Source organism: Aspergillus karnatakaensis (assembly GCF_047715665.1).
Source record: "Aspergillus karnatakaensis strain CBS 102800 unplaced genomic scaffold BJY04scaffold_5, whole genome shotgun sequence".
NCBI lineage: Eukaryota > Fungi > Ascomycota > Eurotiomycetes > Eurotiales > Aspergillaceae > Aspergillus > Aspergillus karnatakaensis.
The window spans coordinates 28,773-44,846 of NW_027395717.1; the positions used below are offsets into that span (position 1 = coordinate 28,773).

The window sequence follows — 16,074 nt, forward strand, 5'->3', positions numbered from 1 at the left end:
ATTCGAGGAAATGTCAGGCCCGTGTTCTTAGTGTCTTGAACTCTCAGAACTCACCATTAAGAAGCAATGTGATCGGGTGATATTCGGGGTAGTCGCCGCCACCGTCGCGGGGTTCTGAGACACCTCATATCCACAATTCCTATCATCTAACCTGGAATCGGCGTCGACCAGCGACGATGATGTCGGGAAGCCAGTGGGTGCTCTCCAAGGCTGAGCTTGTCGGTGTTGTGGGGAGAGAAAGATGGAGACGCTTTCCCCGCATCCGAGTCTGCTGACTCTGGATACGCTTCACTCTCGACACTTCTCCCTCCGGCTTCCCGACTGTTCTGCTATGATTCGAAATGTTCCACTGCACTACCAAAATTGCAATGACGCCTTTGAGCACGCGATCGAAGCGAAAACGAGATAATTATCTGAGCAAAAACTCTGCCTGCCCGGTTTTCCGGGGCCTGCGGTTGACCTTCCGCCACAATGAACAACAATAGCAGTCGAGCACGGTAAGTATCCTTCGGTGGAAATGAACTCAATTACTGACCCCAGATCCCAGTAGCCAAACATCGACGGCCGTGCTGTGGCGTTAATGAAAAAGAGATTACTCAATATCACCCAGCGCACGGGGACACTCACGGACTCAAGCCGAGGTTACGCATCAGATCAAGCACGCAGTTCTAAAGTCTCGGCTACCGTCACCATCTCGGTCTCCAGCAGGTGTGTGCAGTTTATTTCATGTCTACACATATTAGTGGAATCGGAATGCTCCCGGAATCGAACAATGTCGCTGGACGCTGTTCCTTTCAGCTCTCCATCCGAGCATACACCTGGTCCTCTAATACTCAGCACGGGCAAAAAACGGGTGAATTACTCGGAGTAGCCATCAGAGAGATCAAGATGCGCGCCATCTAGCGCAAATGAAAGAGGTCTCGGAACTAATCTAGACAACAGATTATACCTCAACAAAGCAAAGAATCCCACCAACAACCCCAAAGACAACCCCACTTAGCACATAAACCAGCCCAGTACCACCTCCCCCCTTACCCTTGTCGAGCCCAAGTCCAGCCCTGAACACATTTGTAGCAACAGCACTACCCACCACAGATCCCACACTCTACACCACCTCAACAACAGCATAAAGTCTCGCCGTTTCCTCTCTCTGAACCAGCGCTGTAACAAGTGAGCGTGCAGCTAAAGGAAATTCGGCCCCCAGGGCATGGATACATAGACTCAGCACTACTAAAGAAGGGACTGGTGAGAGGCCAATCCCTATGCATCCGAGAGATAGACAGAGGATGCTATATCTAGCCATGCAGAGATCCCGTTTTGAGGGTGGTAGAAGTGCCAAAGTTCTATTTGTGAGATATGGTAATAGGAATGCAAAGACGGGGATTGTGGCGAGGGAGTGCAGGGACGAAATGAACTGGGCGGTTGCAAGCAGTAAGTTGAATCTTGTGGAGATGTATTGCGTTAGGAATAAGGATGACCCGAGGGCGACTCTATATAGGGTTAACGAGAAGAGGAAGGAAAGAAGTCTCGCAGTAGTAAAGATGAACAGGTAAGGATTGACGAGGCTGCTGAACTTCTCGCAGAGAAGCGCTCCTTTCGCCGAGCAGGCAGATATCGTAGATTCGTTGTCATTCTCGACCTGGTTGTCATCAGTACTACTCTCATGGCCTTTGTCCATGCTGATGGTATCTGGTAGACCCCAAGCCGCCGCAAGCCCTATCAGGATAATCCCACACCCCACGAGCAAGGGGATCCAAGGATCGACAGTCGTAAATATTGAACTTCCAGCACTTGGCACAAACGCCACAGCCTGGCTCGCAAGCCCAACACGAAAGAAGAGCACCGCGCGATTTGAGTCGGTCGTGAGATCAGCGAGCATTGTCCAGATGACGGCCATTGCAACCGTTGGTCCGCCGCCAATGATCCAACTGCATGACGCGAGCCAGATCCCGCGTACCGGAAAGATGTTGTTGAACCAGAGCACGCAGTTTGTGATCAGCCCGTTGAGCACGAAGCCGGGAATAGTGAGGCGGATGGACAGCCGGCGGCCGTAGCGGTCTGCGATGTAGCCGTAGGGGGTTGCGCAGAGTGTTGCTGGCAGTGGACATGTAGTGCGACGGTTCTCAGAAGAGACAAAGCAGTTCGAGGCATAAAGATAAGGTGAGTAGTAAAGCATACATAGCAGTCCCTCCAGCATGTCAGAGTATCCCTTAACCTGAGCAACCTCAGTCTGTACTGCGGTCAAGTTGCACAAGCGCTCCGGCATTGGTCCGTCTGGTGGTATCTGTTCAGGCCCGTGTACACGCCAGTACCTGTCACACACGATGCCGTCAATTATGCGTAGCATGGGGCCCGGGATTATATGGCCTCCTGTTTCGAGAGCAAGAAGGATAAAAATCAATGTGATAACTAAACGGCAGCGGATGTTTGAGTCTGATATGTCCGTGTCTGCATCCGCATCTTGCCTAGGCACCGGGATACCACCCGATGTCGAAGGGCGAAATGGTGTATTTTCAGCGGTCAACAGGATATCAACCTCAGATGAGGATTGTCTGATACCAATTTCTGGAGTAACAAAAAGTGCCGAGGGGCTTAAGGGCCAAAGGCCCCTACTTGCAATAACTTATATGCTCCCTGCTCAGCGGAGCTCAGAGGCCTCCTCATCTGTTGAGATTATGAGCTGTGTAACAATTGCCTCATTTCAGGCCCCTGATTCTGTCGGCAGAAGGTCTTCTGTAAGTATACCTAGGACATACCTGCATCACTTCAAGCTGAACTACATACACATCATTCCGTACCCCCAGCCCTTGTTATCAAATCAAGGAACCCTATCGGGGCTTTTTCCGGCGCTGAGTATACCCTCATGCGGGTCTACATCAGTTAAGCTGTCTCTGAGCGTTCTTCCTTCCACTAGGTAGTATTCAGGTAGCGAGGACTTTCCATTCGTGACCTAATTAAACCGGTCGTACAAGATACCACCACAGTCCATCTCTGCACTGCAGTCTACAGGCTGTCTTTGCAAATATATCTACCCGTTTCGGAACCCTAGGCACACACGACCAAGTAAAGCAGTCAGTCCGGTTTGCTATATACCAACTCCCTAGCAACAATCTCAAGCCACCTTCGCGTCAACAAGTTTACACTCCCTCCCCTCAACTTGCATCACCATGCATCTCCACCTCCCCATTCTGGCCCTCCTCGGAGCTCTCCCAGTCACCCTGAGCATCCCCATCATGCCCAATAGTCAGCCAACCACCACCGAACTTATGGAATCAATGCCCAATACCGCCCTCTTAGCTGATCCTCAAAATCCCGAACTCACCAAACGCTTCAGCTATATGGATTACATCAACCAGTTCATTCAGAAACGTGCTGAGCAGGGTGCTTCTCGTGACACGGAACTAGATAAACGCTTTTTTTACACGGATTACCAGGGCGACGTTGTCCAGAAGCGGGCTGGTGATGGCACTGCTGGTGATAATGAACTGGACAAGCGCTTCTTCTACACGAATTACGAGGGCGACATTGTTCAAAAGCGTGCTGACGATGGCACTGCTGGTGATATGGGACTAGATAAACGCTTCTTCTACACCAACTACGAGGGTGACGTTGTCCAGAAGCGTGGGGTGGATGAGGCGCCCGAGACGGATAAGCGATTGCCTTTGTACTGATTGACCTCTTTTTCGTGGGTTCAGAGAAAGGGGGAGATAGGGGAGAGACAAGGCAAGACGAGGCAAGAGAAGAGAAGAGAAACGTCCGCCGATGAGATTGGAACTCCGATTCGTGACATTTTGGGTGGTATCGTTGGCCTTTTTCTTACCTGGAGGATGTGCTGAGTTTGATAATGAAGTGCACTGGTTCTCCAAAAGGAATATGAAGCTTTTTGAAGGCTATTTAAATTGCTCATGGAGATGGAGACAAATGATACCAGTAGCTTCCGGTTCAGTCTTGAGTAGATATCACCAAAAATGAGCTAAGCTATGCTTTGCCTTTTTGCGGGTGATTTGTGGATGAGGAGACGATAAAAGAGCGGCACTGGTGCGTTTCCACTTGATAGTAGTAGAATACAACTTTCTCTCAAAGAGAAAACGATTGTCGAAGGGAATAACATGAATTGTTTGTCTGATATCAATTATCTAAATGACCCAATCCCGAAAGCAACCCTTTTATCTAAATGCACAGTCAAGGTAACCCCAGTTCAACGCCAGGAGCGCCGAAAAGCAAGAACTCCAGCTCCGTAAAGTCATCCAAGCATAAAACCTTCTTCACAGCTGCGCAACATCGTTCAAGATCTGAACCTCCTGGCCAGGCTTGAACGCAGGTAGACCGATGAAGGGGCATCCATCACATCGGAACGCATCACCAAGGGCACAGTTACCGCATGAACCTGTCTTGCCCTGAACTGTGAAATCCAACTCGTTCAGATCGTCCGACTCGAGCTTCAGCACGTTCAAGCTTTGGTCTGCCGCCTCGCGGCGCTCCTTGTCCTCGGCTTCGATTTGGGCTGCTAGACCGCAGGTGCAGTCTTTGCAGGCGCGACGTCTCTTGCCAGCCTTGGGTTGGCACTCTGGGGCTGTGGAGCTGTTAGCTATGATATTATGGGTGTTGAAAAGTGTAGACATACGAGGAACAATCGGCCTCTTCAGATCATCCGCCGACAAAAGGGTGTCCTCATCAATCAACTCGTCATCCTCCAAGTCATTGTCCAGGGAACTGATAATCGGAGGCGGCCGAACGACCGGCGCCGGCGTCGGCGCAGGGGCGGCAGCAGCAGCAGCCTTCTTCTTCCTCCCCAATTTCAGCGGCAGCGCAACCGCGCCTCCAGCATCCATCTTCTCAAACCCATTCGATCCCTTAACCAAGCCCGCGAGCACCGCCTCTCTTTCCTCCGCCTCGCCGAAGAAGTTATCCTCTGTTTGCAGCTTCGCGCCGCCCTTCATAGCCGGGATGACCGCCGCATAAACCTCCCGCTTGAGTAGCTGGAGAGCCTCCGACCGGCGGGTGCCATCTGTATCCGTGAGGACGAGAACGAGGTCGTATGTGGATGAGGGAAGGGAGACGAAACCCGCTGAAACGCGGTCGAGCATTTGCAGGTCTGTCGTGTTGCGGTCGTAGGTTGTGAAGAGGGAGCGGAGTTTGTCTTCTTGTGTGGCGATGGAAGGGGGTGCAAGGAGGAGAGTGCGCTTTGTGTTAATGGTGTCGAGGGACTTTGTCGGGGTGGGAGACATGTCGAAGTCCGGGGTCGTGTCGATTGTCACGAAGGAGGGAGCCATTGTGTCTTTCTCTATCGTCTATGTGAACGAAGTGAGTGGTCGGGTATGTAGGGTGTGGACTGGCGAATTTTGGTCTGCCTCGAAGGCAGGAAGGGAAGGAGGTCAAGGGTTTTGTGTCTGTTGCGTGACGAGGAGGGAGGTGTGCGATATCGGTCGAGGATGTAGGAAATATCCCGGGTGTGATTTGTTGTTGCAGGAAGGAATGGAATTGAGCAGAGATCTCCAATGGCATGGTGGGTTGGTCAGCGCATTTCTTATCAATCAGTCTGTCGAGGGGCAAATCTCAGCACGTGATCCGCGGAGAAGCAGAAAATGCGTCTCATGACGTTATCTTTCTACAATTCCGTCAGATAACCGTCTTCATACTGACCTGCTGTCCAATAGAAAGCCTGCTAAAGTAATTTGTTAGCCACTTTTGGTAAAAGAACCCCGAAACGAAGGACTGAAATACAAAGACCATGATTCGCGCTCCGATACAGGAGTCCCCTCCGTTCACCTCTTTTGAGTCACTGAGAGGAAATCCATTACTAATCGGGCAGTCCCACTCTCGGGTTAGGCCTCCGAGAAAATGCGGGATGCGAACTTGATGTCACGCTTATTCTCGGTGTCAACAAAGCCCTACAACCCTCGGGGCTCGAGGAGCTTTAAGCTGTTTCGAAGTGGGAAAGTTGCGTGATTTGTATCTCTTTTAGACATTTTCTCTAGCATAATTAAACCAAAACTTCAGTGGCGTGGTTCTATACTGGGGCGCTGGTCAACATGATCACGTATATATATTTACTTAAAAGCTTTGGCTCCTAATTTCGCGCTCGCAGAATACTGTAATTGTTCCCGAGTCGGACAACATCAGATTAAGAACTGTCTAGCTCACCGCATATAACGTTTTCGTCCTTTTAAAAGCCCAGTTTGAAGGTATCAAGCCACATGAGGCGATGAAGAGGAAGCCGACAAGCGACAACAACTAAACTCGAAAACAACCGCGAAAAGACCGGACGTCAACCCTCAAAAGTGCCGCATATCACGCCTAACGAATCCTGCCTTCTCACGGCCGCCTCTGCTGACCTCGATCTCAACCGCGGCCTCTTCTATTCTTGGTGTCTGCAAAAACCGACCTTGCCCTCGCATCAATAGCAGTCCAAGCCGCCTTGTCATCGTCAAGACGTCGTCTTTGCTCGGAGAGAAAATCCAACATCATATTTTGTGCCCAAGCCCGTTTCCACACGTCCATTCTCAAGATCTGATCCTGAATCGCTTTCACTCTTTCGATCACGTCGGCCACATCCGGGCGAAGGCGACTGCGGTCTCGCTCGATCAGCTCTTCATCGGTCATACTCGTAGGTGGGCGTTGGTTTTCCTCGAGGGGCTCGTCGTCGTTGTCTTTGAATATGTCACGATGCCTGATGATCAACAGCAGGGTTTTCCATATTTCGATGTATGTGAGTATCAGATGCCTGTCGACCTTCGGAGTGACCCAATAATCCAGTCTTCGGTTGATGGTCGCCAGGAAGCTAAGGCCGCGGCTTTGTAGGATTGTGTCGATGCGTTTGAACTCGTCACCATCAAGGATGTGTGGTTTTTTGTAGATAACGCCCGCCCAGAAAATCGCTGGGAACCAGTAGCAGCAGAGTTTGACTGTGAGGGAGGTATCGGCGTAGAAAGTCATATCGAAAGCAGCTATGCAGTACATAATTGTCCAGAGAAGGAAGCAGTAGAACGGAAACCCGTAGATACGGATCACATGGCCGCAAATGTGAGCGATGATTGAGATACAAATGATTGGTGACGACGGTAATAACCACAGCAAATTCATGAGAGCGATCGATCGATGGAGAAGACAGTGAGCTGGATGTAGTTAAGAAGAAGAGAACCTGGAATAATTGAAGCCAGCCTGTTTTTGGCGCCTTTCCACCTCTGTCGTTCCTGCCCTCTTAATCATTCAACAACAATTTGGCTGGGATAATTGCGCCTCCCTCCACCTCGTATCTCACGTCCAGCTGTAGATGTTGTAAGGGCATGGTATAATAGACAGCAATGAACATACATTATCACTCTAAGCTGACATACATAACTTGCAGGGTGTCATCTCACCCACACCCAAGGCATCCGAGCACCTCTCATCCATGGCTGATAGACTTGGTCCGCCCGATGGCGAGCAGCAGGTGGATTGAGGCTGATGCCAGCCTTAGCGTCTGAGGGAGAATGGTCCGATCATCCGGCCACTATACGAGGTCCTCCGCTGGAGCATAGAACAGCCTATTTAGCGGAGGTCTCATGTGGTCAACAGTCTGTACCTTCCAATTCGGATTGTGCACTCGACTCGGACCTGGGTTATCTTTATTTCGTTGAGAGTGTATAGACGGTATTTCAAGAACAATTGTTCGATCCTGGTGTGGTAGCAAGTTACACCACGAGCCGCATTAGCGTACTCTGCTCTGAAGACGCCTCGGGCGTAGATGTCAATAAACTAGGTGAGCAGCTCTTTCAAATTGCTGAGGGGCAAGGCTGTGTTCAGCTATTCAGAGCAACAGCGCAGCAAACATGAGGAGAAATTTGCTGCTGCGTCGGTTCTATCACACAAAGTACTTGATACTACTTGATACCACCATTCGAGACATCCGGGATATCAGGGACCTTCATGTTGAACGCTTTGTGTAGACTTCCCGGGCTTCAGCGGAGATACTTTTTTCGACCTATTCCGAAAAAGGGACTCGGAGAGCCCATACATACGAACACCTTGAGGCATTTCGGACATCATTTGAGGCAGCTGAGCCCGCATTGACATTAAGGCAGTGGCTAATGACTCGGTACAGAACCCTTGTTCACATGTCAGCTAATGTCGAGTCTCTAGATCTGGCCGCACTCAGCATGTGACAGGGGTGAGTGGACGACGGACGAAAAGTCGACTAGGTGGCAGGCAGAAGTATTGCAATGATTCGTGAAGTACAAGCTGTCCCAGAATAGGAAAGAAGGGTCTTCGCACGTGAGCAGTTGAGTTATATTCTGCCCGACAACACCGCCTCGCTCCATCCCGTTCACCCTCAGAGGCGTCCAGCTCTCTCTCAGCACCCACATTGCTTCCCTAGACTCTCAACCCTTCCTCCGCCAAAATGAAGATCATTTACATTGGTGTATGCTATGATCTACCTCTCTCAAATAACGCCCACTAACCCTTGCAGGTTCTTCGAAACGTACAACCCGATCCGATCGAGCTATGCTGCGAGCGGGAGCTCAGCAGCTACTCCCGCTTCACGCGGGGAAGCATCCAGGAGTTCACAACCATGTTTAGCAAGCTTCTAACCGGCCGCACGCAACCGGGCAACCGGCTGGAAGTTCTAGAAAAAGGCACGTCCCTTGAATCTCAGACAGTCTAGCTTCGCTCGAGTTTCAGGCGTCCAGGGGTAGAAGACGATAACGTTCCCACGAACCGCCGCTAACCTGTGGCCATTATACAGATTTCAAATTCCATATCTACGCCTCCGATCGATTCCCCGGCATCACCGGCGTGATTATCAGCGACGATGATTATCAAACCAGGCCCGCGCAGTCTGTCCTCTCCAAGCTCATCGACGAGTTCATGACCAAGAACCCCTCCGCCGCATCCGCCAACGGCCCTATTCCCTTTCCCGCCCTCCGCGACTACATCACACAGTACCAGGACCCTGAGAACGCAGACAAACTGGGCAAAATGCAGAGAGAGCTCGATGAGACAACGGCTATTCTGCACAAGACGATTGACACTGTGAGTCCTGCCTTGCCCCCCCTTTCCTGTCTCCAGTCAAGATGATCACCTAACGGGATGACGACTTAGGTCCTGCAACGCGGCGAGAAACTCGATGATCTAGTCCAGAAGAGCGAGGGTCTCAGCTCCCAAAGCAAGATGTTCTATACCAGCGCGAAGAAGCAAAACTCCTGCTGCATTATCATGTAATTTGTTTATTTCATGTTCACGAACTAGCGTCTCATTCCTCTCGTTACGACCAATTTATATCTACGAAGCCTTTGTTTTGGCAGATCTTACTTCATTTCCATCCTGCACTTCTGTTGTTTACTGCTTGATGAATCAACCACGCTCAATGATTACCTCAACGTTCTTTCTGGTGTCCTAGTTGTCTGTCTCTATTCTTACGTCTTCGGTGATACAACGATCGATTACCTCCAACGACTGCCACCTGAAAATAGTTATAGACTTGCATCCTAGTTGGTGATGAAGATTTACTGCTCTTGTAACAACTACTGATCTCGTGCGCAAACAATTCTGTCCAGTATCACCAATCTATTAATGTAACTATATAAAACCTGGTATCTGGTTAACATAAAACTCCGCTATGCAGTTCAGGGTGGTCTATAGTGATTCGAATCGAAACACGTAAATCTCAAACATATAAGAAAATATAAAAATGACAAGAAGAGATATAAGCTCCAGGGCAAACACAGGTCTATGTATGCAGAGGGGAGACGGAGGAGAGAGGGAGAGAGAAGGAGACTCGTCCACAAGTGAACCAAAGCCCAGAAGGAACAGACTAGAGAGGTATGAAATAAACCCCTCTACTCAGCCTTCTTGGAAGCCTTGGTCCTCAGCTTCATCAACGCGTAGACCAGCGCGTAACTGCTGACCACGAAGAGCGCGATGATACCGATATCCCTCCACCCGTAGTAGTAGTCCTTCAAGTTGAGGGTATACAGGTAATCGCTTCCCCGAGTATACTGGCAGACCTGGCAGCCTTCTGTTGCCTCGGGGTCAACAAGGTGGGACAGGCGGCCCATGCCCTGCATGTAGCCAGCGAGGTACTCGGCGCAGGTGGAACCATTGGGAGGGTCGAAAGTTGCGAACTCAGATTCCCGGCAGGTAACGTCGACGTCAAAGAGAGTGAAGACCAGAAGACCACCCATGAGGTAGTTGAAGGGGTTGAGGTAGTAGATCCAGTAGCGCCAGAATTCTTGGATCTGGGCGTAGGGTACAAGGACACCGCAGAAGGAGACCAGGGTTCCGATGACGAGGGGGTTTGTGAGGGAGGCGAATACGGCATTGGGGGCGTAGGCGGAGATGAACTGGCCGATACCGGTGTACAGGAACTCGTAAAGAATCATGATGAAAAAGACGGCGCCGGCCTTGTCGGAGTCTGTGGGCATACCAGTTTGGTAGTAGAAGCAGACGTAGTAGAGGATTCCGCAGAGGATGAGGTAGGGAATTTCGGAGACAATTAGGCCAGTCACGAAGGCGACCCAAGAGTACATGCGGGATTTCTTCTCGCGGGCGTCGTAGATGTCACGGCGCTCGATGAAGACGGGTTGGAGTTGTGCCATGGTACCAGGGGCGACGAAGATGAAGTTGAAGAGGGCAAAGAGCTTGAGTTGGAGTTCACCGACGGATTCGCCCATCTTCCAGAAGGAGAAACCGTTGAAGAGGGCGGAGCCGACATGAAGGGCGATCTTGTTGTTCACGTAGTCGGTGTTACGGTAGACGGCGAGACAAGTACGCTTGGTGACGATGACAGTTTGTTGCCAGAGGGGCATGGCAAACTCATTGCCGTCATCGACCGTTCCAGGGGGTTTGGAGGCGGCTTCGCTGACGATTTGGTCGAGTTGCTTCAGGGCGTTGGTATGTTCAGGAGAAGACTTCCAAATTTCGTGCCAGTCGCGGCCTTGTGAGAGACTTCCAGAGACGACGTCAATCATGTGTTCGGCAGGGTTAGCTTCTGGAGGGCAAGGGGCGCCATGTCGACCAAAGTACTCCTTCACAGTTGAGCCGTTGTCACCAATATCACCGAAGTAGACCATCTTTCCACCCTTTGCAAGAAGTAGCAGGCTGTCGAATTCAGCGAACAATTGAGCGGAAGGCTGATGGATGGTAACGAGCACAGCTTGGCCGACATCAGCCAGCTTGCGCAGGAAACGAACGGTGTTATAGGCAGACTGGCCATCGAGACCGGAGGTTGGTTCGTCCAAGAATATCAAGATGCTAGGCTTAGAAACGAGTTCGACACCGATAGTGACACGCTTGCGCTGTTCAACGCTAAGACCAGAACCGACACGTCCTATGAGAGTGTCGGCGATATCGTGCAATTCCAGCAGATCAATGATGACGTCGACGTATTTCAGCTTCTCTTCCCGAGGCGTTGTGCGTGGCTGACGGAGCAGCGCTGAGAATTCCAGGGCTTCGCGGACTGTGGCATAAGCCTCGTGAACATCAAGCTGCTCACAGTAACCGGCGGAACGTTGGAAGGAAACGGGGAGAGGCCGACCATCAACAAGAACTGATCCATTGATGGTACCATCAGTCTTGCGTTGGGCGAGGACATCTAGCAGAGTAGTCTTTCCAGCACCTGATGATCCCATAAGGGCACCTAGCATGCCGGGCTTTACCCATCCGTAAACATGGTCGAGAAGCTGTCGATCTCCAGTGGGGGTCTTGACGGTATAGCAGAGATCCTTCCAGGTGAAGACGGATGTATTGCGGACAAGCTGGCTGTCAATATCGTTTGATTCCTGGGCGCCTTCATCTTGCAGCTTCTTGGAAGACTTCTCGTTGGGCTGAGACTCCTCATCGCGATGGACAGCGTGGCGATGCTTCTCCACACTTTCACGGGGAATCAGAAGAGACGGTCCGCTCTCTGAAGCGCCCTTCCACTTGGTTGTCGCAATGATAGTCAGGACGACGAACAGACCCCACCAAGCCCACAGAATACCAAAGTTTCGCCAGACGTGGGAGTGAGCGTAAGAGAGCGAAGAGAGGTAGTCATCGCCGGTGACAAAGTCAACGCCAGGAATCGCACCTCCAACACCAGTACAGGCCTGACCGGATGCGTTTTCATATCCAGGACCACTGGGTACAAGGTTGGTGCCCACGCAGGGGATGATCTTGCCATGGAACTCATTGGAGAGCAGCGCATCGAAACCATATGCCAACGGGTCAATCCAGTAAATCCAAACAAACCACGGGTGCATTTCAGGCTTCCGGATCATGTAGCCAGTGTACATGATGAGAGCAGAAACCAAGAAACCTGAGACCTTGGATGCATCATCGAAAGTCTTGAAGCCGGCACCAACCGCTCGGAAAATAGCAGTCATAGCCTATGCAAGTTAGACCATAGCTCACGTGAGCATAATTTGTGGGGAGGCTTACCATTGTCGTCGCAAATACCACAATCCAGAAAGTGAAGAACGCAGCGGCAGACATCTCGAGCCCAACCATGAAGTAGAGTGGTAGCGCGAAAATGGTAACCTGGAAGATAAGAACAGGAACATCGGCAGCAATTTGCGCAAGACAAAAGGCGGCAGGGTGGAAATAGGCGAACGATTTATGTTTGATCAAGACGGGACGTCCTTGGAAGGACTCGGTAACCTCCGCCATGGCCAGCAAAGAATTGTACAGCAGGGCGAAAAAGAGAGCACCAGATTTGATAAAGAGACCACCAGAGTTGTTAGGAGCATCGTAGAAAAGCGAACCGGCAATCAATGCCTGAATAAGGGTAGACACTTGTTTGATGATGAATGTGGCTTTGTCGCCCCAGAGAATCTGGTACTGTCGGATAACGCAAATTTTGACCTGGTTCACGAAGTCGACGGTGAACGGGCTGTTGTTGGGCAGCTGTTTAGCCTTTTCACCAGCGACAGCCTCCTTGAAATCATCAGTGCGTAGCTTGCAGTACTCTGAGTCAGGGTAGTTGTATTCGCTGATCATCTCATCCTTCACGACCGACTTGTTGTATTCCTCCAGCATGGCGTCAGCAGTTCGAGGGAATCGATTTTCGTATCCCGGGCGAATCTTGCGCTCGGTCGGCACGCTAACTCCAGTTAAGAAATCGGCAACATTAGATCCCTCTCGGCAAACAAATCCAAGAGCCTCCATGTAGGGCCTGGCTTGGGTCATGGGTCCGTAGTAGATCTGCTTTCCCTCATCCAAAACCAACACCTTGTCGAACAAATCATAGATGCCGTTACCAGCTTGGTAGAGAGTGACAATGCTAGCCAGGCCTAGGACGTCGGTCATTGCGCGAACAGCACGAGTCCACTCAAGAGCGGTACTGGCGTCGAGACCTCGAGTACTGTTATCCCAACAGAAGACGGACGCACGAGTAGCGAGGGTCTCGATGATCGATACACGCTTGCGCTCGCCACCTGAAACACCCCGAACGAATTCGTTACCAACCTGCGTTCGTTAGCTATGGTTCAAGAGGTGAATGCAAAAATGATGTACCTTTGTGTCGGTTGTGTGAGAAATGCCCATCGACTCCAGCAAGAACTGCTTAACTTCCTGACGGTACGCTTCCTGTGACTCAATTCCATTTGGTAGGCGGAAAGGGACCTTCAATCGGGTGGCGAAGTCCATTGTCTTGCCCACAGTCAGACTAGGAAAGAACAGCTCTTCCTCAGTGTTCATCACAATCTGGCCACGGTATTGCTCAGCTTCCTTTGCCGTCATCGACCCATACCGAACATCACCCTCTACCGACTTGTACCCAAGGCGTTGATTGGCGAGCATCTTCAGCAACGTCGTACAGCCAGATCCTGGACGACCAAGGACCAATAGCATCTCGCCTGGCTTGACGCAACCATGGCTGTTGTCGAGAATCGTTCGGAGGGGTGGTTTGTTGCGGGACTCCTTTGCCAACTTCGGCACGTTGAATTGGGAGAGGAAGTTTTCCTGAACGGCGGCCTCTGCACTGACGACTTCGACGGTGAGGTTCTGCCATGTCACACCTAGCTCTCGTCTCTTGAACCCAGAGGCCACATCGCGCTCGTTCTGTTGCTTAACCTGGGGCATCAAAGCCCAACCGTCGGCACGGCTGACACCTTCGGGGACGGGGACAGAGGAGTCCTCGCCATAAACAGTAGCCGCACTATCGGAATCCTGGCTCACCATGGTCTCTCTGGACACATGGGGCCCGGTCTTGTCCTCCACAGTAAGGGACGACATGGCGAGACCTTGAGGAAAGATAGGTTGTCAAATCTCAGAAGAGGCAGCGGGTGGCAGCCCTAAGAGGTATATAAACACGGCCAGGGATGTGGGTCATGGTCCGGAGGGACCTGAAAAAGACCCAACGGGGGTAGGAATCTGACCGATTCCGAGCCCTGAAGGCTGAGGGTCCACATGGCTCTCCTATTCCCGATGACCAGCATCCGCTGAGTAAACCGCAAGATCCGCACGAAGACAGCGCAATAGCAGTGGATCAGAGAAAAGTCTTCCAATAATAATCGGTAATTGGGGATAACAGATTACGTTTAATTGCAGCAGAGACCATTTTCTGACAAGCAGAGAGGATTTGCGGCGGCGATAGATGGAGATGGTGGAGTCAGAGTCGGCAGTCGGTCTGCAACCTCCGACATGGCTGCTTCCGCTGATTCAGCGGTTTATTTTCAACACCGCCAATCGGACGAGGTCTTTCGTCCGGGATGCCCGACACCGATGACTCAGCGGAGACCGTTCTCAAGTTGACAGACCCCAAAATTGGGCCAACCCAACTGAAACCGAAGGGCCAGAACTCTCGACCTCTGCCGGTCTGAGGCTGCGCCTTTTCCGTTGCTCTCAAACTCTATCAGATCAGCGTTGCCGTCATCTCACCCCAAAAGGCGCACATGGCGCTTGGGTTACTCCCGGGATCATCCCTCAGTGAGGCTTGACTCGCGGAGTTTTCACTACACAATAGTTAATCAGTGACCGTCACAGATAGGTAGCCTATTCCCGGCTTTAAGCCTGTCCGATTAACCCCGCCAGCTTCCAAGGTTGTTTTTTGCCTATTCAACACGAAGCTGTTTGTCCATCGTTCTCGCAGTTAGACTCCTCCTAGAGTCCTACTCCGTAGATACATAGACTTTGCACTGGTCATCTGCAACTGCATCAAAGCACCATCGAAACACGTGTCAGTCGAGTTCCTGTTCTTCTGCCATCAACCCTGGCTGCCATCAGTCGCATCTGTCGTGACTGATCAAAACTTCCTCTGACTTGTCGATCTCACATATCCCAGCAACCACTCGGACCCAAAGATCACACCCATCATGACATAGTGGAGACTCTTGCCAAGCGAGATAATTCATCCGTGAGTCCTCGTTTAATAATGGTTTTCTAAGATCTCACCCATCTCACTACATTTTCCTGGTTCTGGAATCTGGATCCCATTTGCGTGCTCGTCAGCTGTTCCTAGCAGCTTCACCCTCCGGATCACCATCTCCGTTCCGGTCTTACTCGTATACGTATCAGGAAGGTCGGTCGTCAATGGTGTGGCGGCCTTTGCAGAGTCGTTTTTAGTAGGCTGTGATGAGAAATCCATTATCTGATTCCGGGGTAAGTCTCCTTCCTGGATGCCTGTCCGCCTGGCGATCACGTTTGGTTGCGGACGTTTACCTGGACAAAGCGAGCGCGGGTTAAGCCAGCCTCAGCGCCACGTTCAAAACTCTGCTGGAACTTGAAGATCAGATCCTGTCGCCGTTTCTCGGCTTCCCGTCCACAGCTGAGGTCTTATCTCCGTCTTCCCCGATCCGTGCTGTCCTTTTCCCGCGACTCCGGCCTAATTCACAACCCAACTTGTCTTCTCACCCACCGTCTCAGAAGGCGCACGCGAAACCATTATTCCAGATATCTCGACTTCAGAATATCTTTTCCCAGATTCTCCTCGAGCAGGAGCCCTGTCCGGACTCGACCCGGAGTATACCCGCCATTTTGTCGATCCTCAAACTTGTACGGAGTATTAATATCTCCGCTCACATCTAACTCTACGGAGTAGACATAAAGCCTCCAGATTACCCCGCAACAGCAATGATCTGGCGAAGCTATTAAAGATCGTCTCGATAAACTGATTGTCGA

General features: G+C 51.2%; 7 protein-coding genes across 7 annotated transcripts; 2 read left to right on the top strand and 5 right to left on the bottom strand.

Annotated features, from left to right (window-relative positions):
• Window positions 1-943: 943 nt before the first annotated feature.
• On the bottom strand, window positions 944-2,989 carry BJY04DRAFT_230025 (MFS transporter; the record flags this gene model as incomplete). The annotated part of the gene is made up of 4 exons (XM_073719194.1): window positions 944-1,105; window positions 1,157-2,094; window positions 2,179-2,465; window positions 2,970-2,989. The coding sequence occupies 4 exons, from the start codon at window positions 2,987-2,989 to the stop codon at window positions 944-946; spliced, it is 1,407 nt and encodes a 468-aa protein (XP_073575523.1).
• Window positions 2,990-3,167: 178 nt separating this feature from the next.
• Window positions 3,168-3,671, top strand: BJY04DRAFT_213916 (uncharacterized protein; the record flags this gene model as incomplete). The annotated part of the gene is made up of 1 exon (XM_073715061.1): window positions 3,168-3,671. The coding sequence occupies one exon, from the start codon at window positions 3,168-3,170 to the stop codon at window positions 3,669-3,671; it is 504 nt and encodes a 167-aa protein (XP_073575524.1).
• Window positions 3,672-3,910: 239 nt separating this feature from the next.
• BJY04DRAFT_116294 (cytokine-induced anti-apoptosis inhibitor 1, Fe-S biogenesis-domain-containing protein) lies at window positions 3,911-5,482 on the bottom strand. Its single transcript, XM_073708256.1, has 2 exons — window positions 4,625-5,482; window positions 3,911-4,573 (listed from the first exon to the last, which is right to left on the bottom strand). The coding sequence occupies exons 1-2, from the start codon at window positions 5,271-5,273 to the stop codon at window positions 4,266-4,268; spliced, it is 957 nt and encodes a 318-aa protein (XP_073575525.1). The 5' UTR covers window positions 5,274-5,482; the 3' UTR covers window positions 3,911-4,265.
• A 465-nt stretch (window positions 5,483-5,947) lies between these two features.
• Window positions 5,948-7,501, bottom strand: BJY04DRAFT_179089 (uncharacterized protein). Its single transcript, XM_073709843.1, has one exon. The coding sequence runs from the start codon at window positions 7,081-7,083 to the stop codon at window positions 6,343-6,345; it is 741 nt and encodes a 246-aa protein (XP_073575526.1). The 5' UTR covers window positions 7,084-7,501; the 3' UTR covers window positions 5,948-6,342.
• Window positions 7,502-7,729: 228 nt separating this feature from the next.
• On the bottom strand, window positions 7,730-8,232 carry BJY04DRAFT_179090 (uncharacterized protein). Its single transcript, XM_073709844.1, has one exon. It carries the CDS (start codon window positions 8,053-8,055, stop codon window positions 7,897-7,899), a length of 159 nt encoding a protein of 52 aa, XP_073575527.1. The 5' UTR covers window positions 8,056-8,232; the 3' UTR covers window positions 7,730-7,896.
• BJY04DRAFT_179093 (palmitoyltransferase YKT6) lies at window positions 8,233-9,533 on the top strand. The gene is made up of 4 exons (XM_073709845.1): window positions 8,233-8,401; window positions 8,450-8,615; window positions 8,726-9,012; window positions 9,082-9,533. Exons 1-4 carry the CDS (start codon window positions 8,381-8,383, stop codon window positions 9,199-9,201), a joined length of 594 nt encoding a protein of 197 aa, XP_073575528.1. The 5' UTR covers window positions 8,233-8,380; the 3' UTR covers window positions 9,202-9,533.
• Window positions 9,514-14,313, bottom strand: BJY04DRAFT_116331 (putative ABC multidrug transporter). Its single transcript, XM_073708257.1, has 3 exons — window positions 13,471-14,313; window positions 12,397-13,422; window positions 9,514-12,344 (listed from the first exon to the last, which is right to left on the bottom strand). The coding sequence occupies exons 1-3, from the start codon at window positions 14,188-14,190 to the stop codon at window positions 9,819-9,821; spliced, it is 4,272 nt and encodes a 1,423-aa protein (XP_073575529.1). The 5' UTR covers window positions 14,191-14,313; the 3' UTR covers window positions 9,514-9,818.
• Between the last annotated feature and the right edge of the window lie 1,761 nt (window positions 14,314-16,074).

Coding starts and splice junctions, on each gene's coding strand:
- BJY04DRAFT_116294 (XM_073708256.1), bottom strand. CDS start 5,273: ATGGCTCCCTCCTTCGTGACAATCGACACGACCCCGGACTTCGACATG. Junction 4,574..4,624: donor GAAGAGGCCGATTGTTCCTC/GTATGTCTACAC, acceptor ACAGCTCCACAG/CCCCAGAGTGCCAACCCAAG.
- BJY04DRAFT_179089 (XM_073709843.1), bottom strand. CDS start 7,083: ATGAATTTGCTGTGGTTATTACCGTCGTCACCAATCATTTGTATCTCA.
- BJY04DRAFT_179090 (XM_073709844.1), bottom strand. CDS start 8,055: ATGTCAATGCGGGCTCAGCTGCCTCAAATGATGTCCGAAATGCCTCAA.
- BJY04DRAFT_179093 (XM_073709845.1), top strand. CDS start 8,381: ATGAAGATCATTTACATTGGT. Junction 8,402..8,449: donor TGAAGATCATTTACATTGGT/GTATGCTATGAT, acceptor TAACCCTTGCAG/GTTCTTCGAAACGTACAACC. Junction 8,616..8,725: donor GCTGGAAGTTCTAGAAAAAG/GCACGTCCCTTG, acceptor GCCATTATACAG/ATTTCAAATTCCATATCTAC.
- BJY04DRAFT_116331 (XM_073708257.1), bottom strand. CDS start 14,190: ATGTCGTCCCTTACTGTGGAGGACAAGACCGGGCCCCATGTGTCCAGA. Junction 13,423..13,470: donor CTCACACAACCGACACAAAG/GTACATCATTTT, acceptor TAACGAACGCAG/GTTGGTAACGAATTCGTTCG. Junction 12,345..12,396: donor TGGTATTTGCGACGACAATG/GTAAGCCTCCCC, acceptor TAACTTGCATAG/GCTATGACTGCTATTTTCCG.